Below are 12,313 nucleotides of genomic sequence, written 5' to 3' on the forward strand. Positions count from 1 at the left end.
TAAAAAAAAAATCTGGCAACACGGTTTAACGTTGACAACCAATAGATGGCGATATTTCTCTTCCGAAATGTTTTCCTCTATATATTTCTGCTGTCTGTTCATCAGATACTACTGATCGAATACAAATACATAATTTTACAATAATTTTATTCATGTCGCTGTAAACAAACAATAAATAAAATAAATATAAAAGGAAATTAATATTTTCACTGCAGTTGTTCTGTGTGGTTTTATAATTTAGAAATATAGTCGTTTCAAATTAGATTATGCAATCTATTATATGACATTACTTTCACAGACTATATCAATGATGAAGTATTCATATTTGTATTTAAGTGAATTTGTTAATGTGTTTTAGTTGATTTTACAGGTTCTGGATGGACATCTAGTGGCAGGATGTTTTGCGCATGCGCAGTATGCAGATAGCGCAGAACCGCAGTTGTTGGTCACTGAAGGAGGTAAGTAGCCCACTGACACTGAGCGAAGATATAACGCGTATCAAGAAGCAGTAGTTATGCCATTTAATTGTTGCAGAATAACTGTGTATATGAGCGCTTTAGCAACAAACGTTATGGCAGTTTCCTCCATTTTGTGCATTAGTTTCCGGTTGATCAAAACTAAAGGAATGTTAGTTAACGTTAGCTGGTGTGCTAACTTTACCATAACGGAACTGCATAAACAAGAGGAAAAATATGCTCGCATGTATGCCTTGATATTATTAATAAATCTCTAGTTATTCTAAGGCATAATGCGGAAACTTAATATGGTCTTTATATATATGAAATAGCATGTGTTTTGAATTCGAAGCTCCATTAGCCTTAACAATATAAATGCATAAAACAACGTGTATATATTATGTGCATTTTCTTGTATATAAAACGTCAGGCAAAGATGTAAATAATGTGCAATATGTTTATGTTCGTAGGTTTTTATATCACTTTTTGATCATTTGTACATTATAGTATTGTAGGTACCTTGTAGAGAATGAAAAAAAATCACACTTATTATTTTGGTATTTGAGAAAAAAACTAATTCTGTGAGATGTCCTTTAGTTTACAGTTGGAAAATTAGTTTCTTAAGGTGTATCTGAAAAGATGTATCATAAACCTGGTACTTTTAATTGGTTTAAACATAGTTTCAGGCAGCTTTCTGTAGTTGTGTGTTCTTCCTGTTCATCATGGCTGTTATCTTTGATACAGGAAATACTATTACACTGCCATAAAATGGTTATTATTAGTGTAGCATTAGAATAGATGTGATGAACATACATTTTGAGATTCTGTCTAAAATAGTTTGAATGTGTCTGGTCCTTTGTTGTTAAGGTTTGCATATCACCTACAGTGATATTGTGGTGGAAATGTAACCTCTGAGATACTAAAGCAGTGCTGTGTATATTCAGATTCACTGTGTTCTGCCATCTGCCTGTGCTGCATAAAACATACAGACCAAAACTCTTCTATTTAAGTTTTTGCTTTCTTTCTCAGACTTAATACCGGTTAAACATGACAACCTCTTGGAGTGATCGGCTCCAGAATTATGCAGACCTTCCTGCCAACATGGACGGTTTATCTGTGAAGAAGTTCAAAAGAGAGGTGCATCAGAGGTACTAAAACATCCCACTAATGCTATCACCTTTGAAGGCCATTGCCATTAATTTAGTTAAATCAAAATGTTTGCTCTCTTGGTAACTTGAAAACAAAGTATGGCATGTAGCATGTTTACTTTTGCCATGCCATCATGCTGTCCTGTGGATGCATCTGTTTATAAGTCGGTTTGTCTGTGACGATCGGTCAACTTCATTGACGAAAATACGTCACCTTGCATGTGATTTAAGCAAAGGTTGTGTATGTAAGCTTTTTGCTCAATCAATATATATATTTTTTTTCACTGTGCCCAACTTTTTTAATAATTTTCAATTATTAAATAAAAAACTGCACATTATGATACTCATATCCAATGTGAAATAGGCTATATTTACTTATGCCTTTTGACAGGTTAATTTGGCATGTCAGCATAATTCTTGCAGGTTCTTAAAATGCTGTGTTTGTCATGACAAAACAGTCATTTCATAAGAGCAATCCTTATTTACATGCAGACTATGCTATAAATTTGTTGGTTTATCATAGTTTTCTGCAGAAAAAAACATCATGGCAGTCACAAAGTGCAATAAAGTAAATCCATTGGTAAGAAGACCTGAAATGTCCTGAAAAGTTTACTAGACACAGTTCTTCATGTAATGGCATTAGCTGATGTGTACTGATGTAATATATAGTCCATGTATTCCTTTATTACAAAGCTTACCACAGGAACTGGCGCACTGTCATCCTTCTACGAGGTATGCCAAAGTTTTTTTGTTGACCTGCAGTGCTGACTGATCATCTGTTTTGTAATTTTTTTTCTTCCATGTGCTCATCACAGCACAGCACTAAAAATACAAGATAAACAAAACCATCAATGCTTTTGCACTGTGCTGTGACTGTATGTAGGTGTCCGTACGAAAGCCTGTGATGGGATTTGAATCTGTAAGATCATTTCTTCATTATCCCTTCCCCTAGCTATATCTCCTTCCCTCATGCTCTAAATGCATCATGTAACAGTTCATTTTTAATGTTTCACTGCAAATGTATAGATGCATAAAGATGTACTAGTATCAGGTGAATTACAAGAAAATTTTTTGTTTTTAACATCATTTAGAAAATAGCTGACCATAACACAATTTTAAGTAATGTGAAATTAAATAACGTATATATAAATTTAACTTAAAATATTAACTCTAATATACCAAGGTTTTTACTTTTTATCCCTTAACTGACAATTAAAAGTCTTAAAGGTGTCCAAATGCAAGTATTTGCATTTAAGCAAGTATTTTGTTTAATAATAATTGTGTTCAATCATAACCTTTCATGTAGTGCTGTTACTTTTCATGTATCAGTTAAAATCATAGAGATGAGTGGTGTTATTGTCATCACAAAAAGTTTTTTTTTCAGGTTTGTAAAACAGATGTGTTAAGCAGACTATGATGTTGTTTTCCCTGAATTTTTTTTTTTTTTTTTTTTTTTTTTTGAGATTGTATTTTATTTATCATTCTATATTTGGTGTGTCTTGAAACAGTATCAGTCATTACCACTTGAAAATCTTGATTTATCTGGAAATCAAGGAGTTTTACCCTGCCATTTGCTCCACCTCATACTTTTCTACTGTTGGCTGAAATCGCAATATATATCATTTAACCAAATGTATAAATTCAGATTGATTACTTTCACAGGTCACAATACGGCAATGTAACTCATTATCTACACTAACATGAACTCTCATAGAGCTGAACAGCTCACAGTTGGTGCTGAAAGCAATGGAATAATAAAGTCTGCTGAATTCAATACAGTTTGCAATGGAGAGAATATTAAATATCAATGACATTTGTCTTAAATTGACTCTGTTTTTATCCCTGCAGAGTTTTTGTCAATAGAAGTTTGGCAATGGAGAAGATCAAATGCTTTGGCTTTGATATGGACTACACTCTAGCAGGTAAGATGAAGTACTGCTCTCTCTATGAGCTGCCTCTGAAACAGATGAGGCCTGCATGGTGCCTTGTTTTGCGGTGTCATTTATGAAGTAAGTTGAAAAAAAATGTAAAGTATTGCGAAATTGGGAACACCGTATCATGGTACTGTAAGGTAATCCTTGGTCTCGTGCATTTGGTGGTGTCATGGCACTGTAAATAGCAGCCCTGTCTTCAGCTGGCTCATGTCAGGCACATGATTTTCTTGCTCTTAAAGCTCTAAGCAAGATGAATGGGTGCATTGACATCCATGATATAAAATGTGGTATTCTTCCTGTTTTTTATGGATCTGTGATGATAAACGAGTGCTAATGTTCACAGGAAAAGGTTTGAAGATTACAGCCAGCACACAGGCTAATGTTAAGACCAAACATGAGCTGTTTAGACTGCTAGATCAATGTGCATATGATGTGTAACTCCCTTCTAACTGCAGAGCAGGGAATTTGCTTACCGTGGCAAATATTTCAGCAGAGAAAAGTGAAGAGTGCCCAACAATTTTGACTGCATTAAGTTACATTTTTATCCTAATAAGACCATGTTGGTCAGTATCCAAGTAAAATCTTTGGCATAACACGGTTTCCCTGTTATTAAGTGACGTGGCCACAGGTCAGGCAGTTCGGGATATTTGTAATGGTTGATGAAGAGGTCAACTCAGTTTCAGCAATGTTGAAATTTCCTTCCTCTTTTTCAAGCAGAGATCTGTCTTATCTCTGTGGAAATGTTCATTCAGCTGATCTGGCTGATTTTGTTTTAAGGTCCAAAGGAGTTTCTTGCAACATAATAATACAGTGTCTTGTGCCTATACAGGTCTGTTCACTTAAACCTTTTTGCTTCTGAAGAAGTTAAATCAGTTCAGCTCTGGTTTATTATGCTCCTTGAGGGGGTTAATTCGAGGAATCATTCAATATAGAATATATAAGATTAAATTGGGGAAAGGAGGTTGGAATTTCCTTGTGACCTGATCAATGAAATAAAATATGTACTATCCCACATAACTTAACAAGCTCAAGAATGTGGTGTGAGTTTTGTTGGAAAAATCTGACTCACTTTTTTATCACACCAAGAATTAAGGAATTACAAAACTCGAACCTCTCACCCATGCTGGAGGAACTGTAGGGTCGAAAAAGATCATACACATTGACAAGGTGAATAGTTTTTGAGTGGCTGTGTGGTCTACTAATAATAGTATTTTCACTCTAAATGTACCAAAATCATTTTATGTTTTGTATTTGGTAGATATTCCAGATGAATGTTGGAATTGGAAAAGATGACACATATTTATTTGAAATTTTACTTGCAACAAGTAAAAAGGTGAAACCCACCTCCAAGAGAAGTCTGTTTCTAAACAGTAACAGATGTTAAAGAAATGAAAAGACTCACATATAGTCTATACTTCGGCTGCAAATGTAAATCTTTGAAACCAAATGGAGGAAATGGTTAACAAGTTCCTTTGTGGTTTAGACGATTGCATTTGTAAGTACATGTAAATGTTTACTGATATTATGTACTGGCAGAAATGACAAGCTAAAGGTTTATATGTAATATATGACAACCTTTGTTATTCCTAACAGTTTATATGTAATGTATGGCAACCTTTCTTATACCTTTTTCTGTAATGTAAGGTGTTCTTCTGTTCTCAATAAAAACTGTATTATATAAAAATATTATATGGATATGATATATATATATAAAGAACATCATATAAAATATCAAAAACATAAAAAATTATTACACAGCCAAAAATTTTGAACGGTAGTGTATATGATAACATCACCTTGTTTTCACCACATTCGTGCCTTATATCAGATAACCCTGACTCTGTTTTCTTCTGTTAATAGTGTATAAGTCTCCAGAGTATGAATCTCTTGGCTTTGATCTGACTGTGGAAAGACTGGTTTCCATTGGTTACCCACAAGAGCTGCTAAACTTTGTCTATGACCCTGCTTTTCCCACAAGGTAATTTGAAAGAAAATTGTCTAACCTGCCGTTTCTAACTTTATTTTTACTACATATTTTGTTTCACGCAAGTTTTGAACATCTTTCAGAGGCTTGGTGTTTGATACGATGTATGGAAACCTGCTGAAAGTAGATGCGTATGGAAACATCCTTGTGTGCGCTCATGGTTTTAACTTCATGCGTGGGTGAGTCTACACTATTCCTTTACATTAAAAGCTTCATCTGTAGGATTTTTCTTTTTACCTTAGTAAAGCAAAAAATGTATTAAAAATGATTTGGAAGAACATGCACTGGTGTATCAATAACAATAAGACAAGAATGGTGCATTGAGAAGTGAACAGTGTCACTTTTGATTTTATCTAGATGTTACAGGGTTAGTCACACCTCCAGCAAATGTCATAATGTTTTTTAAATTGTTTTTAATTATTATTTTTTTTTAGACCAGAGATAAGAGAGCTGTACCCAAACAAGTTCATTCAGCGGGGAGATACAGAGCGATTCTACATCCTCAACACACTTTTCAACCTCCCAGGTTAAAATCTTCTATCATCTAATATCAAAAACCAAAAGAATATATAGAATCTATAGTCCATGTTTAAGTTAACATAGTTTGTTTTTGCACTTTATTAGAGACATACCTCTTTGCCTGCCTGGTTGACTTCTTCACTAGTTGCTCCAGATATACAAGGTGTGTTTTTGTGCCCTCATTTTAACGCTTCTGTAGCTACTCTGGCAACTTATATGACCTTTTCATTTTTGCCTCCACAGTTGTGAGATGGGCTTTAAAGATGGAGATCTTTTCATGTCTTATAAGAGCATGTTTCAGGATGTCAGAGATGCTGTGGATTGGGTCCATTTCAAGGTAAATGCTGTGTTTGTCTTTTTTTTTTTTTTTTTTTTTTAAGAAACACCCTTTTCGGACTAAGTATAAATTTCATATTATGGATAACTACTTCATTGTGACATTTCAGGGCTCGCTCAAAGAGAAAACGGTTGAAAATATGGAGAAATATGTGGTGAAGGATGTAAGTAAACCAGATTATTAACCAGCTTCTTGCTGACAAGCGGTTTGGTTACCTTATTTCACTTCATGTGCTTACTCAGAATTAATTTTACTAGTGCTGTCAAACGATTAATCGCCATTAATCGCATCCAAAATAAAATGTTTCATTTACAAAATATAAGAGTTTGTATATGTGTGTATATATAAATACAAACACATGCATATTTAAGAAATATATTATTTGTTTATACATTCAATATATTTATACATAATATAAAATATAATGATATAAATGTGTATATACGTGTAAATTGTGACCACTTCTTTACTGTATATATACATAATAAATGAACCCAGTACACATACATATGTTATGTCAACAAAAACTTTTATTTTGGATGCGATTAATCGCGATTAATCATTTGACAGCACTACATTTTACAGACATAATTCTTTTTTGTATATCCATAACTTTTATCATCTTCTAGGCCAAATTACCGTTGCTTCTAAGCCGAATGAACGAAGTTGACAAAGTGTTCCTTGTTACCAACAGTGACTACAAATACACAGATGTGAGTTATTCTAGACGAAAGTCCATAACCTTCTGACACTCACTATTTAAGGTCTAAAAAAAATCTGTTGAATTTTCGTTAAAAACAAATGTAAAATGTAATTTCCTCTCCTTTTCTTTTACAGAAAATCATGACATACTTGTTTGATTTTCCACATGGTCCCAAAGTAAGTAATCTTCTCTACTGTTGTTGTTTAGTAGCATACCAGTGGTACTTAGTTGTTTTTATTTGTCTCAGATCCTCAATGAAAATGTCTAATGACAAAAGATAGTACACATAATTTGTGTAGAAGACATGAACCAGCGAGCTGTACTGTGTAAAAGAACACCCTGAGGATTTACTTGCCAGTTATAATGTGTCTGTAATATAGCAGTTTTCATTAAAAAGTGTTCTAACAACAAGGGGATATGAGCAGAAAGACAGGGTGTATCAGGGGACATATAAGAATTTGTTTTATTGCAGTTTTATCACATACACAAACACAATGACAGACTGAATCTATTATTTCTTTATTACAGGCTGGTATGCCTCATCGGCCCTGGCAGTCCTACTTTGACGTTATTGTGGTGGATGCCAGGAAGCCAGTGTTCTTCGGAGAGGGCACAGTCCTGAGACAGGTGGACACGGTAAGATCCGCTAGACTCACATGGGTAGCTTCCTGTGACAAACCCATTGATTCAGCAAGATTTCTGTTCTGTAGACTACTGGAAGACTGAAGATCGGAACATATACAGGTCCCTTGCAGCATGGCATTGTATATTCTGGTGGTAAGATAAAAGTGGATGTCGTTCTTCATATTTTATTGATTTTTCCTTTTTATTCTAGTCTACAATGTCTGAACATGCTTTATTGTTCCCAGGTTCCTCAGACATAGTTTGTGACCTACTTGGAGCAAAAGGAAAGGACATCTTGTACATCGGTGACCACATCTTTGGAGACATCTTGAAGTCTAAGAAGCGTCAGGGCTGGAGAACGTTCCTGGTGATTCCTGAGCTGGCTCAGGAGCTGCACGTGTGGACCGACAAGAGCAGTGAGTCTGTGACAGGGTTTTATAGTTAACTTAAACAATAAAACATGTTCATTTCTTAAAATAAAATAAATGTTTACTGAAATAAATAAATTAAACTACATTTCTCATTTTCATTAGTTTAACTAAAACTGAAATAACAATGAATAAAAGCTGTATAGACACACACACACACACACACACACACACACACACATATATATATATATATATATATATATATATATATATATATATTTAAAAAAATTCTTACTGATACTAAAATAGCAGTGGTTTTGTGAGTTCAGTTTTATGTGCACGGGAGCAGACGAGGACAGACACTGTGTTCTGTTTTTTGCAGCGCTGTTTGAGGAACTCCAGAGTCTGGACATTTTCCTGGCAGAGCTCTATAAGTAGGTATCATCCGGGAACTCTTGCTCAGATGTTTGCACCGCCACCATCCAGTTCCCGTGCGTGCTTTCAGTCATGCACTCGCTCACCCGGAGGAGGACACATCGCTCCCTCACTGCTGTCTGCAGCCAATTTGACATGCAGATAAAGGGGCAAACATTCCTTTTTATTTTAAGACTGATGGTTCACCCTCTTCTATGACTTTAACTCGTTCAACACTGTTCTTAGTCCACATCTCTCTGTTTATCCTGTAATTTTTCTCCATCCTTTCTTTCTGTGCACAGGCATTTGGACAGCAGCAGTAATGAGAGACCTGATATCAGCTCTCTTCAGAGGAGGATTAAGGTATATTTCTTGATAAACAGGAAAGTAATGCACTGTGTACTGTTAATCTTGTCAGTGATGTCATGTTACTATGGGGAATTTAAAAAAAAAAACATTTTAAATTGTTGGGAAAAGTGCATGAAAGTTGGCCAAAACAGCACGGGAGAAATTCACATGGCTATTTCAGTTTAAAAAAAATCTTGGCACATTTTGGCAACAAGACTTCAAATACTTTGTAAAGCATGTGTATCAATCAAACAGAGCACAGTATTTAAAAATATTTATTTTGATAGAATTTTTCTTTTTGGATGCCAAATTTATGGTTTAAAGTTTATTTTGTTTTATTTCAAACCTATATTTAATTACACTAATGATATTGTAATATTTGGTGAAGTGATTTTTCCCCCCACCTGATTAACTGTAAAAAATTATCAACATATGTAATTACATTACCATTCAAAGTTATTTACATTTTTCAAGTTTCATGTTCATCAAGGCTGCATTTATTTGTTAAAAAAAATAAAAATCAGTTAAAACAGTAATATGAATAAATTGTATTACAATTTAAAATAACTTTTTTATTTTAATTTTAATATATTGTTAAATGTTATGTATTCATGTAATGCAAAGCTGATTTTTCAGCATCATTACAGTCTTCAGTGTCACATGATCCTTCAGAAATCATAATATGCTGATTTGCTGCTCAAGTAACATTTCTCATCATCAGTTTTAAAAAACTTTTTTCAGGACTCTTTAAAAGTAAAAAAAACCAAACAAACCAAAAGCATAATTTATTTGAAATGGAAATCTTTTGAAACAATATAAACGTCTTTACTGTCCCTTTGATTAGTTTAATGCACACATTATAGCCCTTAAGGAAAGAATAATTCAGTTTTGTTCTTTATTTCTGATTTTCTCAGAAAGTGACCCATGACATGGACATGTGCTATGGAATGATGGGAAGTCTGTTCCGCAGCGGCTCTCGTCAGACTCTCTTTGCCTCTCAAGTAATGCGTTATGCAGACCTATACGCTGCGTCTTTCATCAATCTCCTGTACTACCCTTTCAGCTACCTGTTCAGAGCTGCCCACGTCCTGGTAAACTCAACCCTGTCTACAGTTGATACATTGGTCATAAAAGTCAGGGTACTTTAGTAACCTGTTTTGTCCGTGGTTTACCATTAGATGCCTCATGAGTCCACCGTGGAGCACACTCACGTGGACATCAACGACATAGAGTCGCCCATGGCCACACGCAACCGCCACTCTATCGATTTCAGAGACCGTGAGTGCAAGAGACACCAGCTGACCCGCTCCATCAGTGAAATCAATCCTCCACACCTCTTCCCCCTGACGCCACAGGAGATCACGCACTGCCACGATGAGGATGACGATGAGGAGGAAGAGGAAGAGGAGGAAGAATAAGCCTGTGGCATTGCTGTTAACTGGATTCGGGTTTCTAAGAGACGTTTCTGCAGTTTAAATAAGTATAATCATTACATTCACACTCAGCCATATATTTTCTAGAGATATAAGAGAGATGTTTATTTCTTGCAAAAGATATTACATATTTTAGAGTTTAAGACCTGATGAGAGTATGATGCTAGCACTAGGTTTTGATGGTTCTAGCTTCTTATTTTTGAAAGAGGTTTACAGATGGCATCACTTTAAAACATGGAAATTACAGAATCAGTTACAATGATATTCGCATGACATTGAGAGAACAAATAACAGTTACTAGGTACATCATTGACTTAAGCTTGACGAACATGCATGAACGCTTATTTTGTGGCTCCTTGAAGTATTAACTTGACCTTCAGAATTTGGATAAGAGCCATGCATAGCATGCTGGGAAATGTCACACCAACAATACAGCTTGCTCGGTATCTGTCTGGCTGCCTGTTAAGTGCTGTAACATCGCAGCCATCTTTTCAAAACTGGACGTATGCAAATTGGTGTCAGATAATTGGGTGAAAAATGGAACATGCCATTTTATGCAGAGTGAGACACAGGGTTTGAGGTCAGGTACTAGATACTGAAGTGTAGTAACGGTTTGGGAGATGACGTCAACTCTGAAATCTCCCTGTATGCCTTATGCACTCGCCATGATCACTGTGTTAATATTAGACCATGATTCTAGAGCTTAGATTCATTATTTACTATTTTTATATCCACTGACAGAAAGTTAGTTTGTTTGCAGTAAAGTTGTTCATTATTAGTGTAACGGTTTGTTTTTGGCAGCTGGCCGTGATTAAAGATTGAGAGCTGGTCTGAATGTTTGCCACAAAGCCTTGTCGGTGACAGTGGACCAAAGGGAAGCTCGTCTATGCATCACGCTCTGTCATAATGAACATTTGTATATTCATACAGAAACAGACAAGATCCTGAAACTTTGTATTTGATTGACATGGTACTCCGTTTAGCATTAGAAGTGGTTTTGTCTTTTTTTATTGTTTTAAATCAAAAAGGGAATTTATGACGGGTCCATGCTGCTTTGGAACGCCATACCATGTGTCACTCATATATACTGTATTGGTTTATTTTGAACAGTGTTGTTGATTTTGAATCAGAGTTTAATCAAAGTCATCTTGCCAATGTAATATGTGAAGGGACGCTTTCATAACCAAAGACTGTTATTAGCATCCTTCATTGAAATTCACAGATGCGGTTGAAGATTATTGATTTTGTTGCTGTATGTGTGATAGTGTTATATTTAACCTAATCAAACAGCCATGTTTATTTTTTGTTTGTTTTTTTCATTCAGGTTAAATATGCTGTAATATTGAAGTGTAGTATGTATGTGATTCATCTGTACTTTTTATTGTTTGAAACATCTGGTTTTGTTTGATATTTGAGCGCAAGGCCTGTGAATCCCTTGCTCAAATTGTTTCCTTTTACTATTGTTTCATCAACATATCTTGCAGGATTTATTTAGTTTGTATTAAGTTTATGTTGTGCTTTACTGTAAAACTAACTGTTATAACAGACAATGTGTGAGGATTAGATCTTGCTGTAGTTTTAATGTAGAAATAACTCAGAATGCTTTCCAGTCGGAAATATTTTCATTTTTGTTTTCCATTGTACACAGGATTGGTTTTCAGTGCTTTGGCTTGTTGCATATGAATATAATAAAGTTCCTGACATGCAGCATCCTCTTGTGGTCATTCAACAATATATTAGCTGTCTTTGCATCTTCAAAAACCATCATGGAAAAATTGTGTATTATGCTTATAACCTGGCCTGGGAAATTAGTTTTTAATACTGATCGCATATTAAAAATAAATAAACTGCCAGCAAACTAAACATGCATGATATGATAACTTATGTCTGTAATACAGCGGAAGATTCTTATGATAAATGCATCTGCCAAATGTACATAGGTAAATACCCTAAAAAAAAATTATGCACATTTACAAAAATATCACAGTCACACTTTCTGGGTATTTTCATTACCCTACATGAGAAAAAAATTAAAATGGGTTA

General features: G+C 34.8%; 1 protein-coding gene across 4 annotated transcripts; it reads left to right on the plus strand.

Annotated features, from left to right (window-relative positions):
* Nucleotides 1-385: 385 nt before the first annotated feature.
* LOC113112628 (cytosolic purine 5'-nucleotidase) lies at nt 386-11,978 on the plus strand. Of its 4 annotated transcripts, XM_026278363.1 has the most exons (19): nt 386-458; nt 1,485-1,603; nt 2,297-2,335; nt 3,452-3,525; nt 5,398-5,515; nt 5,605-5,700; nt 5,956-6,047; nt 6,146-6,203; nt 6,284-6,377; nt 6,487-6,540; nt 7,007-7,090; nt 7,215-7,256; nt 7,609-7,716; nt 7,791-7,857; nt 7,950-8,120; nt 8,458-8,509; nt 8,792-8,852; nt 9,752-9,928; nt 10,016-10,255. In XM_026278363.1, the coding sequence occupies exons 2-19, from the start codon at nt 1,503-1,505 to the stop codon at nt 10,253-10,255; spliced, it is 1,728 nt and encodes a 575-aa protein (XP_026134148.1). In that variant the 5' UTR covers nt 386-458; nt 1,485-1,502. The 4 variants fall into 4 exon arrangements, with proteins under 4 accessions (XP_026134148.1, XP_026134149.1, XP_026134147.1 ...); XM_026278364.1 differs by lacking the exon at nt 2,297-2,335; XM_026278362.1 differs by lacking the exon at nt 386-458 and having other exon boundaries at nt 1,503-1,603; nt 10,016-11,978.
* The last annotated feature ends 335 nt before the right edge of the window (nt 11,979-12,313 follow it).

Source organism: Carassius auratus, chromosome 13 (assembly GCF_003368295.1).
Source record: "Carassius auratus strain Wakin chromosome 13, ASM336829v1, whole genome shotgun sequence".
NCBI classification, from domain to species: Eukaryota; Metazoa; Chordata; class Actinopteri; order Cypriniformes; family Cyprinidae; genus Carassius; species Carassius auratus.